The following is a 21,906-nucleotide window of genomic DNA, read 5'->3' on the forward strand; positions in this document are numbered from 1 at the left end:
TAAACCGTCAGACAGTTATGTGGTTTTGTTTGCGATTTTCATTCAATCAATAATACTCCATGATTTTGCCGGTTAAAATGAAAATAAAAAATGCAAAGTTCCAGATCCATAGTTTAGCACACATAGATCTAATAAGTTGGAATAGAAATATTTCGTTTAGAAAACATAAAAAGTAATTAAATGTATTCTGAAGCTACTGGCCGCCAAGATTCTATAGATAGACTATTAAAATCTTTAATTGTGTAGGTGAAATGTTTCGAAAAGAATTATTTTGTGTTTTGTTTGTCTTATTATAGTAACGAGCTTATTAGTTTACTTTAATGCTTTTGAAGGATGCACATATTTCTGTTATTTATTAAACCATGTAATATTAGGTTTACGTGTCTTGCTTCTGTTTTAATTGTAAATTGTCAATACATGCTTTTCACTGTGTCTCTCTGAGAGGACCAGAAATCCTTATCCTAATGCTCCAATACCTTAAATGATATATTTGGACCCAAACATAAATCACTAATATTGTGTGTGATTTTTTTTCTCAAAGTAGGTCCTTAACCTATCTTTATGTTATTTTGTTAATTTATAAATTATTTTTGTTGTATTATTATGGTTATTTTCCAACTATATATAAAGCATTTTTAAGACAATATGATGTAAATGGTAAATTTTGAATGTAGTATAAAAAACGTGAATTGGATGTAAAAGATTTTTAATAAGGAAGATTTTCTTAAAAGGAGTCTTTTCTCCACAAAATAAAATAACAATCTTGTTTCAAGAATGATGCATTTCGATGAGGTGACTCATCATCATCGGAATCAACACTTACTTTTGCTGATTATAAACAATCAAACATGGATGATGAGTTATCTCATCATAATGCACGACTTTTGAAACAAGTTTGGATTTATATTTTACGGAGAAAATACTTTCTTTTGAGAAAGTATCTTTCTTATTCATTTACTCCACATCAGCAGAACTCGATTTGATTTGAAGGATATATCTTGACCATAATTTTTGCGGCTAGCGAAGATATGTTGACAGATTTTATTCTTTTAATTTTTTTATGTGAACGGGTTTTTTGATATATTTACTTCATCAATATTTCTTATGAAAGCATATGCAAAAGAAACACATTATTGCAAAATCGTGACAATGCAAATGTACGGGTAATAATGGTCTCGTAATAATGTTCCTTTGCATCTATTTTGCACACACGAAACTTAAACGAGCCGTTCAACAGTATGATTTGAAAGTTTACACCGAAATAATTCTTTATATTTATTATTTAAAATTTATATTAGTAAGAGTTATATATCATGCATTCTTTTTATATATTTCACCTTTTTGTATATATATTTTTTATATTCAATAATAATATTAATTTATTGACAGAGCTTTCTACATTATTACAAAGTTCATAAAACTTTATTTTATGGGATAATTTAAATGAAAATAGTAATATGTTTCCATGACTAATTAATCAGAATCCTAAATACAATTTATAAGTAAATGATAAACAATATAAAGTAAAGTAAAGAACCACGTAACTGCTTACAGGGCCGTTTCTAGGGTATCTGCGGCCCGGGTGCGAAAAAAATTTTGCCGCCCCTCCTTTATCCCACCGAATCCGGCCTTTGATAAACATTTGTAAATAAATAACTTGAAATAATTTACGTTAAAAAAAACAACATTTTAGAAACATAAACACTTAATTTTATAATAAATCATAACTTTATTTACAATTTATTTGTAATGTTATGTATTTACAAATAAGTTGTAATTAAATACATACATACATATTATTAACATACGCAACATGCACTTTATAATATGTATATGTATACATAAAGGGACAGGTAGCTAACATATCCAATGATTATACAAAGTTTGCTTTTCTCGCTTTTTTTAATGCAAATGTTTTAAGAATGTTAGACACATCTATATTTTCTGCAATTTCTAATTATTGATAAGTCAGAAAGCCTCTCATGACCCATCGTGGATCGTAAATAATTTTTTATTATTTTGAGTTTAGAAAAGCTTCTTTCTCCACTAGTTACTGTGACAGGTAATGTTAAGAAAATTCTAATGGAAATTACTAAATTGGGAAAAACATAGATGAGGTTATTTACAAATAGGTAGGTAAGAACATTTAAGGCATTCATTTCAGGGGAAATATAGGGTGCAACATTATCAATTTCATCAGATAAATCTTGAGCTAAAATATTTTTTTAATTTTTTGATGGATGATATAAAATTTTCTCAAGAGCTTCACATTTTTCAAACCTAATTGATTTTTCTGTTTGGAGAAAGCTATGTAGGTTGTTAAGAAAATTAAACAACGTATCATGTTGCTTAATTTGCTCGAATCTTTCTTCCAATTTTAATAATGTAGTATCTAATATAACAAAATAAAAATTAATTTTACCTGATCAACTGGATTTTTAGGGGCCTCGTCTACACACTCATAGTCAAATAAACGCTTTTTTGTTCGGGGTCTAACAATATTAATCGGAGGAAATGAAGGGTCGCAATCAATATCTTCGGCAACTTTTTTGGCCTCCTCTAAAATATCAGTTAAACCTTCATCTAATACTAGATATATATGTTTTAATCTGTTTTAAGATTAAAATAATATTAGGTAGGGCAACATCGGATTCCTACATCACTTTACTTGCAATATTAATTTTTGTTAACACATTATAACATATAATAATGGAACAAATAAATTTAAACGACTTAATTTTTTTTAAGAGTAATGAATTAGCCATAGTTTTGGTATCCGAGTCCCTGTTATTATCAGAGTAAAGTGCAAATAAAGCGTCATATATTTTTCCTAAATTATGTCTAAGAACTTTCAGAGCATCTATTCTGCTTTCCCATCTAGTACTAGAAAGAGGTTTTAGTGTTAACGTTGGGATTTCATCTTTTAAAACTTGCCAACGTTTAGTTGATGCAGAGAAAAAAACGTACAGAAACGTATTCCTGTACAATAGCGTCATTAACAACTAAATTTAAGCTATGGGCTGCACAAGGCACGTAAAAAGCTCTAGGGTTCAATTCAATAATTTTTTTTTGTAAACCATTATTGCGACCCTTCATATTCGCTCCATTATCTTATCCGTGACCCCTTAAAGCGCCTAAACAAATGTTGTGACTTTCCAAAAAATCCAATAAAACATTAGTTAAGCCTTGTCCTGTCGAATCTGATATTGAAATGAATCCCAAAAAATGCTCTCTAATTTCGATTTGCTTTGATGTATTATTTAATAAAACAAACCTTATTACAATAGTTAGTTGGTCTTGATGACTCACGTCAGGAGTCGTATCTAAAATAATTGAAAAATATTTACTAGCATTTAACATAGATATAATGTCATGTCTTATTTGCTCTCCCAGAAGGAAAATTAATTCATTTTGAATATGAACACCTAAATAATGAGGCATATTTGATGGAGTTCTTTTAATCCTGTTAATGTGATCGCATATTGTTTCATTAAAATTGGCAATTGTTTCGATTAATTTTAAAAAGTTTCCGTTTTGTTACCCGTATATCTTGTTATTTTCACCTCTAAAACTCAAATTTTGACCGGCTAAAAACTTGACAACATAAATTATAATTTTCAAAACAGAAACCCATCTATCTTTTTCCATGTTTATTAATTTCCCGTTTAGTGAAGCAGTTGTCGTTTTAGAAGAAATTGATTGTTTTAAATCAAGCCAAGATTTTGTATTACAAATATGCCCCTTTGAATTTTCATGTCTTTCTATAAGTTGACTTAAATGTCTCCAATCGTTATAACCCTCAACCAAACCACTACCACTAGAAAAAGTTTTAAATATTTTGCAAGGAAAATAATATACACAATCTTTTGATTTAGAATATACTAGCCAAACCCTCGGAATTATTTCTCCATTACACATTTTTTTATAATAAATAGATGAGAATCCTCTTGTCTTTATTTAAAGGAAACGTCATATCAGCCTCCGTTAGTTGCGTAGGCCCTAACTCTATTAAAGTTAATTTAATTTTATCCAATAAAACATTTGGCCAATAGCCAGGATCCTTATAGACATGAATATTTCCAAAGCTTACTTCAGATCCTTGTTCTGCTAATAAAACATCACCTTCCACTATAGTTTTGGTATTCGATGAGTTCTCCTTCTCTTCTCCGCTATTGACCATTATACATATAGTCTCCGTCACATTTTCATCTCGGGCTTGGGAACTTGATGGTTTGTCATGTGATCTTGTTGGGATTAAAAACGCTTGGAGTGAACTGCAAGCCTTTTTAGTTAATTCTTCTTTTTCACGCTTTCGTTTTCTGTACTGTGCTCCAGAAAGTTTTTTTCGATTATCAGACATCTATAATAAAACAAATCCAAAATTAAAATAAATCCAAGTTATCCTATATTTTGCCTGAATGAATAAAGAGATATATTTTTAACGTTTCAAATTAAAAAAAAAATAAATATTAAGATTAAATGCTACTTTTTTATTAAGCAAATAACTAATATTTGAAAGGTGAGTAGCCCAACGGAATTAGTGGATGAGTGCGACTACTAGCTATTCATAACGCATATAATTTTTTAATTTTTTCCTCAAGTTCACAATTAATTATTTTTTTTTTAGTTGTTATATTATTTGACTCTAAATAAGTCAACATTACTTTTTAAAATAAAATTAATTGTGCTAACAAACATTTTAAAAATCTCAAGAGTAAAAAAATTGGGAGATTTCTAATAGGAGTAATAGGTATCTAAAAAAAGGAAAAAAACTCCTTAAATTTCAGGAAAAATAAAAAAATATTATGCATTATAAATAGGCAGTAGGTTTAATCATCCACCATTTCCGTTTGGCTACCCATTTTCCAAACATCCTATATATTTCAAAAATATAAAAACGATATTTAAATTTTATATGACAGCTCAAAAAAAATTTAATCAAATTAACGTATGTGTAGAGTTACTTACCTTTTTAATTTTTACTGTCTGTTTTACCACAATATTAAACAAAAAGCTTTTAATAACGTTGCGATTGACACGACTACAGGGTACACGCTTAAAATGAAACAAGTGCACGCACTGCACGCATTTATATGCCTTGACCAGAGACAAGTATTTTCCTGAAAAATCTTCGTCGCGACATATTTTTTCCAACTCGTTGCGACCTGAAGCGGACTGCGGACTGAAGCGTATATCTAGGTATACCTATTAAATTTGAATCGGAAATATAACTAATAATATTTAGAATGTTATAAAGTAACTTTAATACATTAATTAATAATTAATAATATTTACATATGTTTAATATGTTAAAATAATATGTGTATAATAGTTTTTGAAACAAATTATTAAATTTTAAAAATATTTATTAAAAAAATATTTATTTAGTTCTCTGAACTGCCGCCCGGGTGCCCCGCACCCCCTGCACCCCCGGGTCGGAACGGCCCTGACTGCTTATGAAAAGTATAAACATGTTTTCTAATTTTCAAAGGTTCCTTCAACGCAAACTAATTAAACGAGTTCTGGATTCCATACTCATTATTTCCGCTTTTACCCTAAAACTGATAGATATATTGAATTGAATTTTCTACATTTTTTATTGCACTTTCATGTTATTTTTTGATTATTTTATAAAAATGATATTGTTTCATTTTCTATAGAAAAACTGAAAAACATTTTTTTTAAATATTGATATCTAGCAAGGACCGATGAAATCAATATTACGTAGAAAACTACACACAGCGATAACATACAAGTTTATCACATTTGTTTGAGAAAAACCAAAATTATTAATGTTAATCAGTGACCTAGGTCTTCTGATCTATATATATATATAAGACCTATGAGTTACTTATTATATTGGGTATTACGTCACTTATAGCAAAAACCTAACCTAACCTACCTAACTTTGTTATTATTGTAGGATATTGAAAAGAAGAAACGAGCTCAGAGATTAATAGATTGAACCTCAGCTCCTAGGTATATAAAAAATCTATTATACCTCAAGTAAATTATCGTATTTAAAACTTATATTGAACTTAAATGAAATTAAGTATATCGAACGGTATCGTTACAGATTTAAGTTCATATTTCTTTTAAATACGTGAATAAGTCTATTTTCTTCTTCTTTTCAATTGTTGAGCGTGTGAGATAAAAATTTCTAAATTGATTTTTGCTATAAGTGACGTAATACCAAATATAATAAGTAACTCATTATGAATTCGTCACAACAATACAGATTTTCCTTATAAGACCTATATTTAACTAAAGGTTGTAGTACACTCAAAGATATACCGTTGACGCCTACTATGATAAATTAATTAGACCATTAAGCCCCGTTGTCCAAAGGTAAGGCCCAACGTTTTTAAGAAGTGATAAAGAGAACAGGGTGGGCTTGAAAACATTTCTAAATAAAATTACTAATTAATTAAAGAATAGTATTTTATTAGAAAAGGTTAATAAATATAAAAATACATTTATATAATATTATTTTAATAATATTGTTTATTTTCTTCTCCAAGGTGAGGCAAATCTTACCTTTTTTCCCATTAATCGTACCTACTTAATATTTTGTAATGCAAACCAGATTCGATATGAGATTAAGTACCGAGTTTCGAGCTTGCAAGTTTGATAACTCCGTTGATTGAAGAGGCGATCCCTTTTCAATCAACGATAACTCTCCCATTTTTTTGGGTTTTATGCCAATAGTAGTTTGGTGTGAAATCTAATTTGAAATAAATCTTACATTGCATTTTGATCTTACATTTATTTATATCGTTTTTGTTATTTTGTATTCACCCTCAAGCCAATCTAACTCGTATACGTATTAATCCACACTATTTTTTATACAATTTTTTTTTAAATTGTTGTTTGAAAAAATCCCAAAACAGAATTTATGGAGAAAATCCTAAATGAAGCGTAAAATCATTTTTACGGATCCGTTTCAAGATATCCGTGGCCGAAGGCGAGTGCCGTCTTGATTAATATTATCAAATGTATTGGAATTTCCCGGAGATATAATGTTTTGGTTATTTTATTAAGGGGTTTATAAAAAGGTTTAAGGTTTTATTATAAAGCTGACTTTTTTATTATTTACAATTTTCGTATTAAAATGTGTCGTTCATACATTTTATTTTAAGTTTAAACGTCTTTCTAAAGACGAAGTCAAATCTAAAATATCGATGATACTTTTTTAGCGGAAGGCAACCAGGAACCCAAAAAAAAGCTATTAAGGAATTAAATAATAGAAGAAAATAATCAATTATGTGTGCTCAGTTCAAGAACTTCCAATTTCGAAAAAAAAATAAAACATTTACATTAATCAACTACTTATGTGAAACAACTTATCCGATTGTATTTAAATTAAACTGAAAGACTAAAGCGGAATTAAGTCACGTAAACGAAAACCCTTGGTGTTTCTTGGATTAGGATTGTTAGTTTGGTTGTACTATCTGTGTAAAGCACAGGTACTACTTAATCATATTCCTTAATAAAATCGGCAGTTGCCCTAAAATAAATAATAATCCACAGTGATACACAGTGAGCCCATAATCGGACTTATCCCTATATAATTTTCAAATTTTGATGAAAAATTATGTTCATAATGTTGACATTTACACTAGCTCAACTACAATAAAAAAACAGATAATTAATACAGAATAAATACCTGTAGTTATAAAATCTTTTACAAGCTTTTGGTCTACTGAACTTTTCTCATTAGTGTTGCCTGTAGAAAAATAAACAAAATCTTATTACTGTGTCTATATTTATAGCTTAAATCGTGATTACAAAGAAAATTGATTGTTTGATTGGTTCTCAATAGCCTCTTTGGGCCTTTCATGATATTAGTAAAAAAAAATCTAACGGCTATGAAATACAGTAGAATAAATCTTACATCGTCAATTTGTAACACTAAATTATGAACTTTTCAAAAAATGCGATAATAGCATTTAAAGATATGCCGAATATGCGCCACAAATGAAAAAGTGTAGCCATTATAATATTAATGCAATGTCACTATTATCGACTGGCAGGGTAATTTTTTTAATTTCGACATCAAAATGAAATGAATAGAATCAGCGCTTTGGTAAAAATGATCTCCCGCTCAGATGCAAGAATCCAACCTGCTCTTCATCGATTCCCGAACCCTTTCGAAAACACCAGAATCGTTTCTGATTGCATTACATCCAGCAGTTATCCTATTTCTTAAATCTTCTACTGGAGTATTAGTATAAACTAATGACTTTAGGTGTCCGGGGATCGAGCAGGCCATATGACAGGTCCACCTTGATCAATCCAGCGATCTCCGTGTGCTACTGTTAAAAACTGTCGAGCCAAAATGTAAAATGCGCTAGTGCACCATCCTGCATAAACCACATTACATTCCTTGTAGCCAAAGGTACATCCTCCACAAACTGAGAAAGTGTTTGTTTCAAAAAGTTGCGGTTTACCTTGTCAGTGTGTTTTCCGGGAAGAAATACCGGTCCAATTAGGAATTCAACTATAATTCCCACCCAAACGTTTAACGATAACTGATGTTAAAAGCGATCTTAAAGCACCTTATGTGGATTTTCTTCTGCCCAAACATGGTTATTGTGAGAATTCCTTATTGATTTTCTGTAGAAACTGGCTTCATCGGTAAAAATAATAAGAGTTAGTAGTAAAGGGATTTCACCCAATGTGCGCAAAATCCATTCACAGAATGCAATACGAGGGAGAAAATCTGCAGGAAGAAGTGCTTGAACGCATTATATGTGGTATGAGTACAACAAATATTCTCTAGGAATCTTCCAAATTGTTACTTACATTTCAAGTATTTGCAATTTTTCGAGTAGAGGTACCTGGATCTTCTTCTACCATGACCAGCACATTCTCTTCTAGTTCTACCATTCTTACTGTAATTGGCCTTCCTGGTCTTCCACTTCGCTTTAATGCTCCTGTTTGACAAAGTCGTTAATGTATACTTTGGAAGTGTTTTTTTATTAGGCACATTACGATTAGGAAATCGCTCACGATACAATCGACTAGCTTCTAATGAACTGCCATCAGCAAGTCCATAAATGTCATGCATGTCGGCCATCTTGGCGTTCGTATAGCCATTCATGATAGACGACTTCACTAGCAAGACTTTGAAGTATTTAACACTGAAACTACACATTTAAATTGTTCTAAAATTTCTACTCACAAGTTTTTTCAATATATCTTTTAATGCGTGTAGAGATTTTCTTACCAGATTGGCCAATATATGCTGTGTTACAATTCCCACACTTTAAGGACTAAACTTATTTAGAAAACATACTTGCCTTGTCCACTACAGTAACTAATTGACCCTTTAAATTTTTGACGGTCTTAAAAGCAATTTTTAAAATATAGAGATTTCAAGAATGTTGCCAAATTTAGGGAGATTGAACCAAAAAAGGACATGAATCTAAAGGAATTTTCTGTGTCCTTCTTATGAACTATATTGTAGATCAATTTTTATTTATTTAAAAATTTGTAATATAATTTATCTATTAAGTGAAGGGGAAATCCGTTGTTAAAAGCAATATGCTTTATAATATTTGGTTTTTTTGGAAATGCTTCTTTTGACAGAGGGATATTAAACAGTCTATAGAGTCATAACTGAAGGTCTAGCCTGGGAAAATGTATTCCTATATAACAGATTATAGCTTACATGGATAATGATACCCATAAAATATTCATTCCCCGGCTATGTAACCCTGACCCTTAACTAGATACTGCACACTTTTAATTAATTTTTCCATTGTTTTTAATACATTTTTTTTGCTAGGAAAACTCTGATAAGCCTAACTAGTTTTTAAGGACTTGAAATTTATAGCTTTTGTTTCATAAATTATAAATATTACTAATCTTAATTTCTTTATATAATTAAATAAAGATTAAAAATCTTCGACCCCTAGGCTATGATTAAATAAAAGCATCTATAAAACAATTTAAAATTGAAAATAAATTATCTTGCCAAATATTTTACGTTAGTCCTAGAATAATAAAACAGCTTATGTATTAATCAATGATAATTATTTTTAAAAATGACGTTAATAAATTTAGACAGGCATGTTTATTTCGAGTTTCTTAAATACATTGTTTAATTTGTAATTATCTGATAACGGCAGCTTATATTATATAGGGATTAATTTTTAAAATTGGCTTCAGGGACAACTAAAAAAAGCGATATAATATTGAATATCTGCAGATATATAGATACTTTGACGAATATATTAGGTAGAAAACGCCCTTGCTAAAGTTTAAGTTAAAACATAATCAGTTACTAAATTATTAATAATTTCTTCAGTTTGCTCCTAAGATAGAAAACTAAAAAATTAATCATGTGACTATTCATTTGATGAGTTTCATGTATGCATAATAAGTCTTATTTAATAGGTTTTAAGCACTTTTCTATCTTTATGGGCCACTTTTTAGGTAATTCCCTATTAACTAAATTGATATCATTTAAAACGGAACAAGTTATTATAAAAAAGGCTTATTTATTTTGCTCTAGGACTTCAAATAATATCAGAATGCCTATTTTTGAGATCCCAATGGTCCTTTGAATTTAGAACAACCGGTACATTTAAATAATCAAATTGTCAACACTTTGCATGCCTAAATGGAAGTAAAATTAAAATACGATTTCGCAGTATGGTCAACTTCTAAATAATTGAGCCTTAAGCTTTTCAGCGAAGAGTATAATCATTCAAAACAATTTTAGACAAAGTTCGTCATACTTAAGAAAAATAACTTCCGGTATTTTGATATTGATACTTGAGTAAGCTAGTTATTATGATAAAGGTAAAGTTAAAGGCAAACAAGATTCTAAACTAAAACAAATTTTAACAACACGGGAAAAATCTGTAATTTACTTTATCTAAAATACTTTATTTAAAATACATCTTACAGTAATTCTTAATGTTTGGCAATAAATGTGTTTCGATAGATGCTCTAGATCTTGGAGGTAATTTTTTAATTAAATGAAGTTTGGGTGTAATAAATCATGAAAGGAAGGATTAATAGAATTAAATGATAATTTTGGAGACTAAGTAAATTCTTAGTAACTGTACGATATAATCTAATATAATCATTTTAAAAGGCTGAGTTTTAAAGTTATTTCTATTAAACTCAATTCTCAGACCGTTATAGCCTTTATATCAATAGATTTTAATTGATTCTTCTTAATTATTTTAATAAATATTTAATTATATATCTCTGTCATGGGTTATTAAAAGATATTTGGTTATTAAAATCATTTAAGGGAATAGCAAATGAATGAGAAATTATGAAAAATCGTTTTATTCGCTATAAGATTGATTTTTCTTGACTAGGAAATACCTTGCAAAGCTTCTTCAGTAGTCCATGCAGTTCGCATTTTCGGCTCTAGCAGTTTTTTTAACTGTCTTGGAGTAAAAAACTTGCACTACTTTTAATCTTGGTTAATTCATAGAGCAAGTTCCAAATTTGTGTTTGTTCTAAAAACAAAACTTGGAACTTAACGGATTTAAAATTATGTGTTTAAAATCTTAGTTAATTTATGTATACACATATTATAGTTGATTGAAGAATCTATACCCTAATATAGAGCTCAAATTTTGGCAGGCTTTTTGTAAAACGCAAATAGTAATATTTTTATATGAGTATACAAAATTGCAATACGTTTTTTATTGAAATAAGTTTTTAGTAATAAATACTTACTTAACCAATAAAAAAAAATAGAAACCTTGGATACCCAATTAAATGTGAAGTTTTCTTTATATGAATTTTTGCTATTACACTTGGTTCTGTACTCGGTAGTGCAGATTTAAAATGTCTTAGATGTCTTGATGAAGATTGAAAAACATGTGTATGATACATATAAAAATTTTCTATTGGCTTTTTAAATATTTTCAAATATTGATACGCAAAATCAAAACAATTGCAGCAAAAGGAATTTTTTTTTTCAGATTCGATTTCGAGATTTTGATTTTCTAAATGATTACCCTATCATCTTTCTTCCATGTGTCTAATATAAATTAAATTAAAAATGTTAATCTATTTTAACCTTCTCATAATTTTGAAATTTGTCTTTAAAATCTTCGATTATACTATTGCAAAATTCTTTCATTTGCTCTTCAACCCCCTTTCTTATCTTTTTATTTTACTCTGTAGTGGATGATTGGCACTAAAAAACTAAAAACGCAAAACACAATAAGATTAGATACAATAATTAAGACTTCAGAGGTTTTTTTACTCGTAACTATATACTTAAGGTCAAAGCTCTCTCTATCGTAGACTGAAAAATTCCTAAGCAGCATTTTTTTCCAGAATAGAAAATGAAAGTTGTTGTACGCACACCACATCATGAATCGGAACTTGAAGCCGTGCCCAAAACCTCTTTACGAGAAATATTCCACACTATGGGCAAATCACTGGGTATACAGGAAACCTGGTGGTTTGGGCTGATGTATAAAGGTCCAGATAATGAAGATGTATGGGTCGATAAGTCAAAAAAGGTAATAATATACAACATTCTAGTACTAAAAACAGAAAGAAAAAGATTGAAAGATTAAAATTTTGCAATTTTGTTCAGTAAAATAGGTATTATGTGATTTTTTTTCGGTTACTCTTACCTAGGAACTAGGAAAAAGTTGTAATGTGATCTGTGTAGGTGTATGTCTATAGGCCTGATGTTGCTCCGATAGGAGCGAAACACGTTTAGCTTTAAAAAAAATATATATATATATATATATGTTTAATGAGACCCTGACTTGGAGTTGTGATAGGACATGTGAATCCTAGATTTTCTGTAAATATTTGTTGCAGATTTTGATAATTTTTAACCCTTAAAAAAAATTAAATATTATATGTAATTGTTAAAATAATTATGTAATTTTGTAAACGTCGTCAAACCTTAATATCTGCCACTCGAAGACATTACTTACTTTTCGGTTAGCGATTTCTGCATTGGTATTAACCATATACAGTGCTTTCATTTCAAAACGATCCAACCTTAATACCTTTCTTAAAAAAAAAAAAAAAAAAAAAAAAAAAACACGTCAAATTAGATATACAGGGGGACGTTTAATTATGCATTTACTGAAGTTCTGTCAATCACCTCCTCACCTCCCTTAAATGGGATATGTTCCCATTTGACATATCCCATTTAATATGTCAAATGGGAACCCCCATCGTGTGATAATGATAATCATAGTAAGGAGCGTAAAATTCTCTCTTCAACGGTACCAAAAATGAAATCGGTAAATGTGTAAGCAAATAGTTAGCGAAAATGTCTAAAAATAATGAATATTTTATTTACGCCAAACTTTGGTATTTTAAATGAATACTTTTAGTGTGGTACCTACATCATTTAAAAATTCTTACATTTTTTATAATAGATCATCAAAAAAAAATACAAGCAATTTAGAAGTTAAAATGTGTGGTAACAAACAGTACATTTAGTTCAAGCAAATTATTTATTTTTTTAAGTAAAGAATGTGTACCGTTATTTGCGAGAAAAAAGAGTGTCTTCAAATTTTTTGCAAAAATCTTTACAGTCTTATTATTATTATTAACTTTGTATGTGTATTTATTTCACTTATATTTTTTGCGAAACCTACCTAATAGGTACAAAAAAACACTGCAATACCTTACATTTTTAAGGCGTTTAAAAAGCAGGCGATTTATTATTGTTAAAACTGTCAGTTTGACGCGGCAATTTTTCAATTTTAGTTAAAACAGTGAGTTAATAAAATGGTGTATATACGCTAGCCGAAAGAATAGAAATAATTTTCCTTTATGGAGCTCAAGATCGGTGTGCTCGCAGAACCGCGAGAGCATTTAATGAAAGGTATCAAGATAAAAACGTGAGCCATAAATACGTATTAGAATTGATACAAAAATTTGAAGAGACGGGATCGATTTGCAATAAGAAAAAATATGAAAATAGAGTTGTCGATGAAGCATGCCAAGTTGAAGTACTAGGACAATTTGCTATGGATCCAACTTTGTCTATACCAAAAGCCGCAAAACTAACAAATATTTCCACTGGTTCCATACATAAATTTAAAAAAAAAAGTTCTTTCCTAATAATATTCATATTCTTCATGAACTCAAAGAAGATGATTTTGATAGGAGAATTCAATTTTGTGAAGTGATGTGCCAGCGAATTGACGATGATCCCCATTTATTGAAGAACATTTGCTTCAGTGACGAATCGACCTTTTTTTTAAATGGCCTGGTGAACAGACATAACTGTAGATACTGGGATAATGAAAATCCGCATGTTTTTCGGGAAGGCCATACCCAATATCCCCAAAAAATTTATGTTTGGGCAGGAATTTATGGGAATGAAATAATCGGGCCATTTTTTTTGGAAGAAAATTTGACTGGCGAAATTTATTTAAACCTTTTAGAAAATGCAATATACCCTTCCATCATCCAATCTATGGAAAATCAAGTACATCAACATGGTGCTATATTATTGAATGAAAATAATATACATTTTCAGCAGGATGGAGCTCCCGCGCACTCCACTTTGGTATTTCGAGAGTGGCTTGATGAAAATTTATGAGAAAAGTAGATTGGCAGACGTGGTGTAATCGAATGGCCTGCGCGGTCTCCGGACCTAACCCCACTAGACTTTGTTCTTTGGGGCTACTTAAAAAGCAAAGTTTATAAAACCCCCCACCTGAGAGTATTGAGAATTTAAAAAATAGAATATTTCAAGAATGCAGAGAAATTAGCGGGCAGACCCTTGCCAATGTTCGTAAGGAGTTTGAAAATACGTTTTTTTATTGTCTTGCTAATAACGGCGCGCATTTTGAACATTTAATAAAATAAATTTGTTAAACTAATTAAATTTGTTTTTTACCCTACCGATTTACACTTTAATTGCTTTTTGGTCAATTAATTTTATTTTTTTTTACAACCATTGATAGCATAATGAATGTCCTTTAAAATAATGTATCACACCATGGGGTAGCCATTTGACATACCAAAGTATGGCGTAAATAAAATATTCATTATTTCTAGATATTTTCGCTAACTATTTGCTTACACATTTACCGATTTCATTTTTTTTGGTACCGTTGAATAGAGAATTTTACGCTCCTTACTATGATGTATCACACGAAGGGGGTTCCCATTTGACATATTAAAGTGAGGTTAGCTGGAGGTGGGGAGGTGATTGACAGAACTTCAGTAAATGCATAATTAAACGCCCCCCTGTATATCTAATTTGACGTGTTTTTTTTTTTTTTTAAGAAAGTTATTAAGGGTGGATTGTTTTGAAATGAAAGCACTGTATATGATATGTTTTTCGACATAACATAAATATAAAATGCCTTTCTTGATGTTAATTTAATTTTTCAATAAGGCAATAAATTATTTTTTTTTTTGGAATTTTCTATATAACGTCTATTTGTAATAATTGAAATATGTTTTATTTCGAATGAAACACCCTGTATATTAATATTACATTACATTATTACATTATTAATATTACATTACATATATTACATTATATTAATATAACACATTAGCTGTTGCGTTACTAAAAAAATAATTTTTGCTTATATTTGGGAAATGTACATCTCATTTTTCCATCAAACATTGCGTAAATATACATCATTGTAACTTCGTAGCTTTAACACAAAAAATAATAATAGTATCGCGTTAAGTTTGAACGTTCTAAAAACAATCTATTTTTAAGTATTATGTAATAAAACATTATAATATATTAAGAGCTTTTGAAAATTGACCGAGTCCTTAACCCAGAAAATTTTCTGATAATCTAAAAAAAAGATAATGTACGCGGGTTTTTCGTTTAGTAGATTATAGACGTGGTAAAATTTTTATTGTGTTTAATAAGTGATAAATAGTTGACACATAACATTGTTTTCCAGTTAATATACTATGGCAAAATAAACAAAATGAATCAGAACTCGTTCAGTAATGTTTATTTTTATCCTAATGTAACTAGATATAATAAAATGTATATAGGATTTTTAAATATGATTTTAGAATGCTTTCTGGATGGGTCCTTCAAAAGCTGAATTTAATTATATAATTTCTTAATTATGCTGTATAGCAAAACTCAACTTATCTAGGTTTATGGTTTTTATTTCGTATTTCGGCATTAAAAAAATAGATACTCAGGAACAAATAATTTTTACTTACATTTAAGTACTAGAATCAGCATAAATAACAACCAATATAAAATACAACGCTTAATAAACATGCATAATATTTTTAGTCGTCATATTTATGTATATTTTAGGATAATTAATAACTATTATGTAATGAATTTGAATCTTTTTCCTGAATAATATGACTTATTTCTTTATGAAAAAGTAGACGAATAATATCCAAAGAAGCCAATGAAAACCATTTTTCAAAATCTCCTTCCTTATCTTGAATATTGGGAAAATGAGATTAATGATTTTTAAAGGCCAAAGATCGCGGGATAAATTTCGAAAAACTATTAAAAATGTAGCTGCAAAATGAATAAGATCTTAAAGAGGTAGGTTAGGTTAGGTTTGTTGAGTGGTGCACTTTGTGTCCCTCCACTGCGACCTTAGGTCTATTGTGGCTCACTTCTAGGTGCTTATACTTCCCCAATCAAGTCCGCCCTCTTTAAGAGTTCGATAACTTGACTGGGACAAGTATTCTTAATGTCTTAGGTCCTAACTAAGGCGTTGCCAAAGATGTCCTTCCTCATTCTCTATAGTGCCGGACATCTGCATAGGATGTGCTCTGCAGTTTCATCTTTCTCCATTGACTTCCGCCAAACCAATCCAATTCATGTAGTGACGCAGTCTGCAGTGGGCGGTATACATTCCCACTAAGGCTTTTAGGTGCTTCCTGTTGAGTTCCCTTATGGTATCTGTTACCTTCCTTGTTACGTCCGATATGAAAGCCTTTGCATGGTTGTGTTATGGGAATCCCTCCTAGTAACGCTTTACTTTGTTGTGCAGCAGGTTTGAGTTATGTGTTTTGCCGTATTGTAGGCAATGCCTAATCATAGTTCTGGACCTGTAAGGTTGGATTCTGTTCCTTTTTTGGCTAGCTTGTCAGCTGCCTTATTTTCTGTAAGCCCAGCATGTCACGGAATTCATGTTAGGGTAATTTCGTTCCCTTCCTCAAGCAGTATGAGGTCGTTTTTGCTGCTCCATAATGCTCTAGATGTGCAGGTAAGCGATTCTAGCGCTTCTTCTCGAGGAAAGTTGTCTTCCTGCATCGCCTGGGAAGTATGCAGATGATTGCCTCTGCACCACCCGGGAGGAAGACGTGGGCTGCTATGGTGTCTCTGTCGCAGAGATCTAAGAGAGTAAAATGGTTATTGTTATTCCCGATAAGCACATCCTAACACTTTGCCAAGGGGTGGTTCGATTATTTTAATAGTGGTTACCACTCCACAGACTCAGGACAATATAGCCCTAGGCTTCAAATTGGCTTATAGTACTTTAAAGCGTTATGCAGCCAACTTTTTTTTTATTAAACGGTTCCTCTGTTACTGGCTTGGGCTCTTTAGGGGTCCCGTTTTGCCCGGTGTGTATTTGCTCTCTGCTGAGGGCAACTGCTGCTGCCTCATGGCATTTTTTCTAGGTTGAAACTCCCCTTCCCTGTCCAGAGACTGTCCAGAGATTTGAGCTGAGACCGTAATAGGCGTCTTATTGCTCAGGTCTTCAGCTCTTTGCTCTCGCTTGGTCTCCATACGAAACCGCAGCTGACCGAAGCCAAAAATAGTCTGAAGTCCATTGACCTTAGCGTCTCCATACATGAGTCGTCGACAGCAAAGGTCCAGACAAGGACAAGGGCAGTCTCATAGTCCTTACCTTTGGCCCTACGCTTAACTAGGCATTTGCGTTTTGTCAGGTTAAGCCTTTCAGAGGGTTGTCGGAACACCTCTGTGACATTCCCCAGAGGCGCCACGCTAACCCCTCCTCTAGACTCCCGGCGTTGTGAACCTTTATTGCAGATTTCATGACGCCCTCTGCAGCACCTTCGGGTACCGGTAGTGGTGCGAATGGCAATTCATCCGTCACCCGCGAAGATTCCTTTAAAAAAAGGATCGTGACTATTACACGATACGTTTCTCTATAAAAAGTTCCACGAGAATCTAGCGACAGTTAGTCGATTGTGACTTAGTCCCGTATGCCACTCAAGGCTTGAATACTACGGATATTTGCTCGGTTTTCCGTAGGCATCGTTCGAGACACCTGATTTAAGGGCTCAGGTACCATGCAGACCTCGGCACGACCACTTTGTCTTAATCCCAATACTCCAGAAGCCCCACCCTGAGAGACGAAGATACCACAGTGTTCGAGAAGGAAAAAAAAGGTCAGATTGACCGATAGCGAATAGCAGAAAGTAGAAAAGAGTCTACAGTCTCAGAGTTTAGTTTCAACAGGGTTACCGCGCGAAGGATGCTTGCATGGCTCGCATATCTCCAATCCTTGCCAGGGGTACTCCGCAGTCTTGACAGACCGGTGTGTAATACGTCGCTGGATGGCCAGGAGACCCGCTCAAATGCCGTTCAGTATTACCCCGATGGGCACTGCGTAAGCCCTCTCAACCCTATGTTAGTTTTTATGTTTAGGGTTTATTTAAGATACAATTAATGAATTTTGACATAACCAGATTTTCTGAGGTTATGGTGATTCTAGGTAATGTTAAATTAGGTTGTCAATTGTTATCGTTGCTATAGAGCTGATTTGTCTATAACTCGTAGTTAGGGTTAATTTAAGATACAATTTGAGAATTTTTTATCTAATTTTGATTTTAAAGTTGCATATAGTATAACTATTTTGGGTTTTAGACTTATTTTTTAAACTAAAGGTAAGAATTGCGAGATTAATATTAAGGTGACTTAATAAGTTCAGGGTGCGTTTAATCCGTTTGGAGCAACATGGATGTTCTGACGATATACATTTTTTAGTGATTTATATTAGACTCATAATTATCTTACATCTTATTCATTTTATAGCCAAATTTGAGGTTATATAATAATATCAAATAGCCTAATATTTGAGATTAGGAGCGAGATTTTGGAAAACGGTATTTACTGGCTTCTTTGGATACCTATTATTTGGCTACTTTTTTGTAAAAAAAACTCATATCATCTATTTTTTTTAGAATTTTGGTCATGGTGTCAAAACTAGCCTTTTGCCGGAGAAACATTCATTTAAAGTAACTATATTTTGGTTGATTATTATTGCCCCAAGAATGCTTTTTTCAACGATATCAGCTTTGTTAAAATTGGTCAAGCCGTATTAAAGCAGGTTATTGCAAAAACAATTGAACGCCCACCATCATCTTAATTTGTAAAATAACTGATTTTTTTTACAAAAATTATTGATAAACTGGTTCTCTTTAAAAATGTGAAAAAAAGTTTTAGTTATTATGCGAAATTTAAAGAAAATGCAATTTTAAAATTTAAGATTGTAGTTACGCCCTCTGCTGGTCACTTTTAGAACTGGAAAATATTTTCCATCAATTCTTCATGGTCGATTTACCCAATAGTATTTTTTATCCCTAAGTCATACGACGAACGGTTCCCGAGATATGGCCGAGTAACAGTCTTAATGGCTCCTAATCCGGTATATTTTATCTAAAAAAAAAAATTAGATAATAAAAACTTTATGATTGTCTCAAAAATTATTATTTTAGAGTCTGAAGGACCTTCAAAAGAACCTCGCCTTCAATTACGCAGTGAAATATTATCCCGAAGACGTTACAGAAGAATTAATTGAAAGCATCACCATCGAATACTTTTTCTTGCAAGTTAAAGCACTTATTTTGAAGGATGAAATATACTGTCCTGCTGATACGTGTGTCCTCTTAGCTTCTTATGCTCTTCAAGTCAGGCATGGGGACTACCTTAAAGACCAGGTCAATGAAGATGTTTTTAAGAAGCAAAAGTTATTACCAGAAAGGTAAGTAATTATTCTTGTAACATTGTGTAACTTAAAAAACTCTACTGGAAATCTTTTCACATTTGTGTCTATTACAATCTATTCAAGTCTATATTTATCTTCGTTTCAATAAACGCTTATTTGAGATTTTAACACTTTGGTTATAAATTTATTCATCACAATGTTAGCCAGTACTGGGATAGCTGGATTTCTCATCGCTGAGCCAACCTAATGGCTAAACTTACCATTAAATTGGAAATAACTAGTTTCAAATAAAGTTTCGACTATTTCACGGAATAATTCACGTGGCAAGATAGCATCGGCAGAGATATAACGCGATCTAGATTTAATAATATCAATTACAAATTTCTTTGGTATATTGTTAAACAAAGAAACTACGTCTAAAGAAACAAGAATATAACCCTCTGGAAGAGAAGCACTATGTATAAAGTTTACGAAATCGACAGAGTTTAAGATAGTGAACTGAAAAGTGGATCTTAGCCTGTCGAGCACAAAATGTCCTTTAATAATCCTTTAATATCTTTTAACTTTATTTAATAATTACGTCTTCAATTCACCATGGAGTTAGAACAGAACAATAAAATATTGTTTTTAAATATTATGCTCATTCATAACTGTACTGCTTTAATTTCTATCAAGAAGTATAACAAACCCACTGGTTCTGGGAGGGTAATTAACTATCTGTGTCCTAATGCCACAGTCCACAAGTCTGCAATAGTCAGTTGGCCAAATCACCAGGCTAAATTCCCTGGGTTCCAGTAGCCTTACATTAACTGGTAGGTCATTAAAGAAATGTATACAAAAATAGTCAGTGCCCCTTCGAGTTCCTGACAACCTGCGAAAATCAGGGATTGTGTTATTGCGATTACGGGTTAAATGATCATGCAAATTACTATGCAATAAAAACTGTGATATTTTCTGCTTGATATAGACTAGACGTGTAAAAATGTATAAATATAGAAAAGTTAAAAATTTAAATATTACAAAGTATTGCTGACAACACTCACGATAACCCTGCCAGGATTCTCACACACCGTCTCTGCAAACTAAAAATCCTTTTTGACATGAGGTCTATGACCCCAATTTAATATTCCATAAGACATCTGGGCAGAAAAAAAAAACCGTGATACGCCGCCAAAATAATGTTAGTTGTAGCATCAGCAAAAAAAATAAGTTCGGAATCATTCTCAAAATTCGACAGATCATAAATATAAATTAAAAACAAGAGAGGTCTTAATACTGAGCCTTGTGGCACGTGCTTTTTTTTCTGTTGGGGTTCGTCTATTATGCCCGAATACATCTCAGCCTAAAGGTTCATTGTGTTCACCCCGATATACATCTATACTACCCAGTCTAGCACCTCGCTGCCTTGTACCAGCCGGTACAGGTCTTTGGCTGCTGTGGTACCTAATGCATCTGGGTCCAGTGTGTCTCAAATATTTTTTGGTTTTTGCGGCCCAAGGCCTCGCAATTGCAAACTATATGTCGGACTGTTTCTGGTTCTTTTTCGCACAATTGGCAATTATTATACACTCCAATATACACTCCAATTCTGTTCAGGTGATCTTTAACGGTCATGTGACCTGTTCTAATACCTATAAGTGTTCTGAGTTTATTCCTCCCAAATGTAAGGAGGTCTCTAGTCTTTTTCGACTATTTTAAAGTTCATAAACATGTTTTCTCTCTTCAGCTGTCTCATTTCTGTCCAGTGAGCTTGATGTTTTCTTTTCACCCAGTCCCTGATGTCACTGCGGAGTGTGCTTCTTAGCACTCCCAGTGCAGGTTCTGGTCCGATGTAAGGTGCTGTAGAGTCTTTTCTTGCAAGTTCATCGGATTTTTTATTTTCTGGAATACCTGTATGTCTTGAAGCCCATATAAGCCTCTCTGAACCTTACAGACGGAAGGCTTTATACTCCAGGATTTCGGCTAGTTCCCTGAAGGCTTCGTAAAAGATGGTTCCATTCATCTCTTCGGCACGGAT

At 31.8% G+C, this 21,906-nt stretch overlaps 1 protein-coding gene across 4 annotated transcripts in view; it reads left to right on the forward strand.

The window, feature by feature from the left end:
• The window catches only part of LOC126736589 (moesin/ezrin/radixin homolog 1-like), a 63,372-nt gene that overhangs the window by 25,405 nt on the left and 16,061 nt on the right, over positions 1-21,906 (forward strand). For all 4 annotated transcript variants that reach the window (XM_050441016.1, XM_050441014.1, XM_050441015.1 and 1 more), the window contains exons 2-3: positions 12,316-12,503; positions 19,660-19,925. In XM_050441016.1, the coding sequence (XP_050296973.1) occupies positions 12,324-12,503; positions 19,660-19,925 (446 nt within the window). In that variant the 5' untranslated portion in view covers positions 12,316-12,323. The remainder of the gene's footprint in view (positions 1-12,315; positions 12,504-19,659; positions 19,926-21,906) is intronic.

The sequence above is a fragment of the Anthonomus grandis genome, chromosome 5 (assembly GCF_022605725.1).
Source record: "Anthonomus grandis grandis chromosome 5, icAntGran1.3, whole genome shotgun sequence".
Taxonomy (NCBI): domain Eukaryota; kingdom Metazoa; phylum Arthropoda; class Insecta; order Coleoptera; family Curculionidae; genus Anthonomus; species Anthonomus grandis.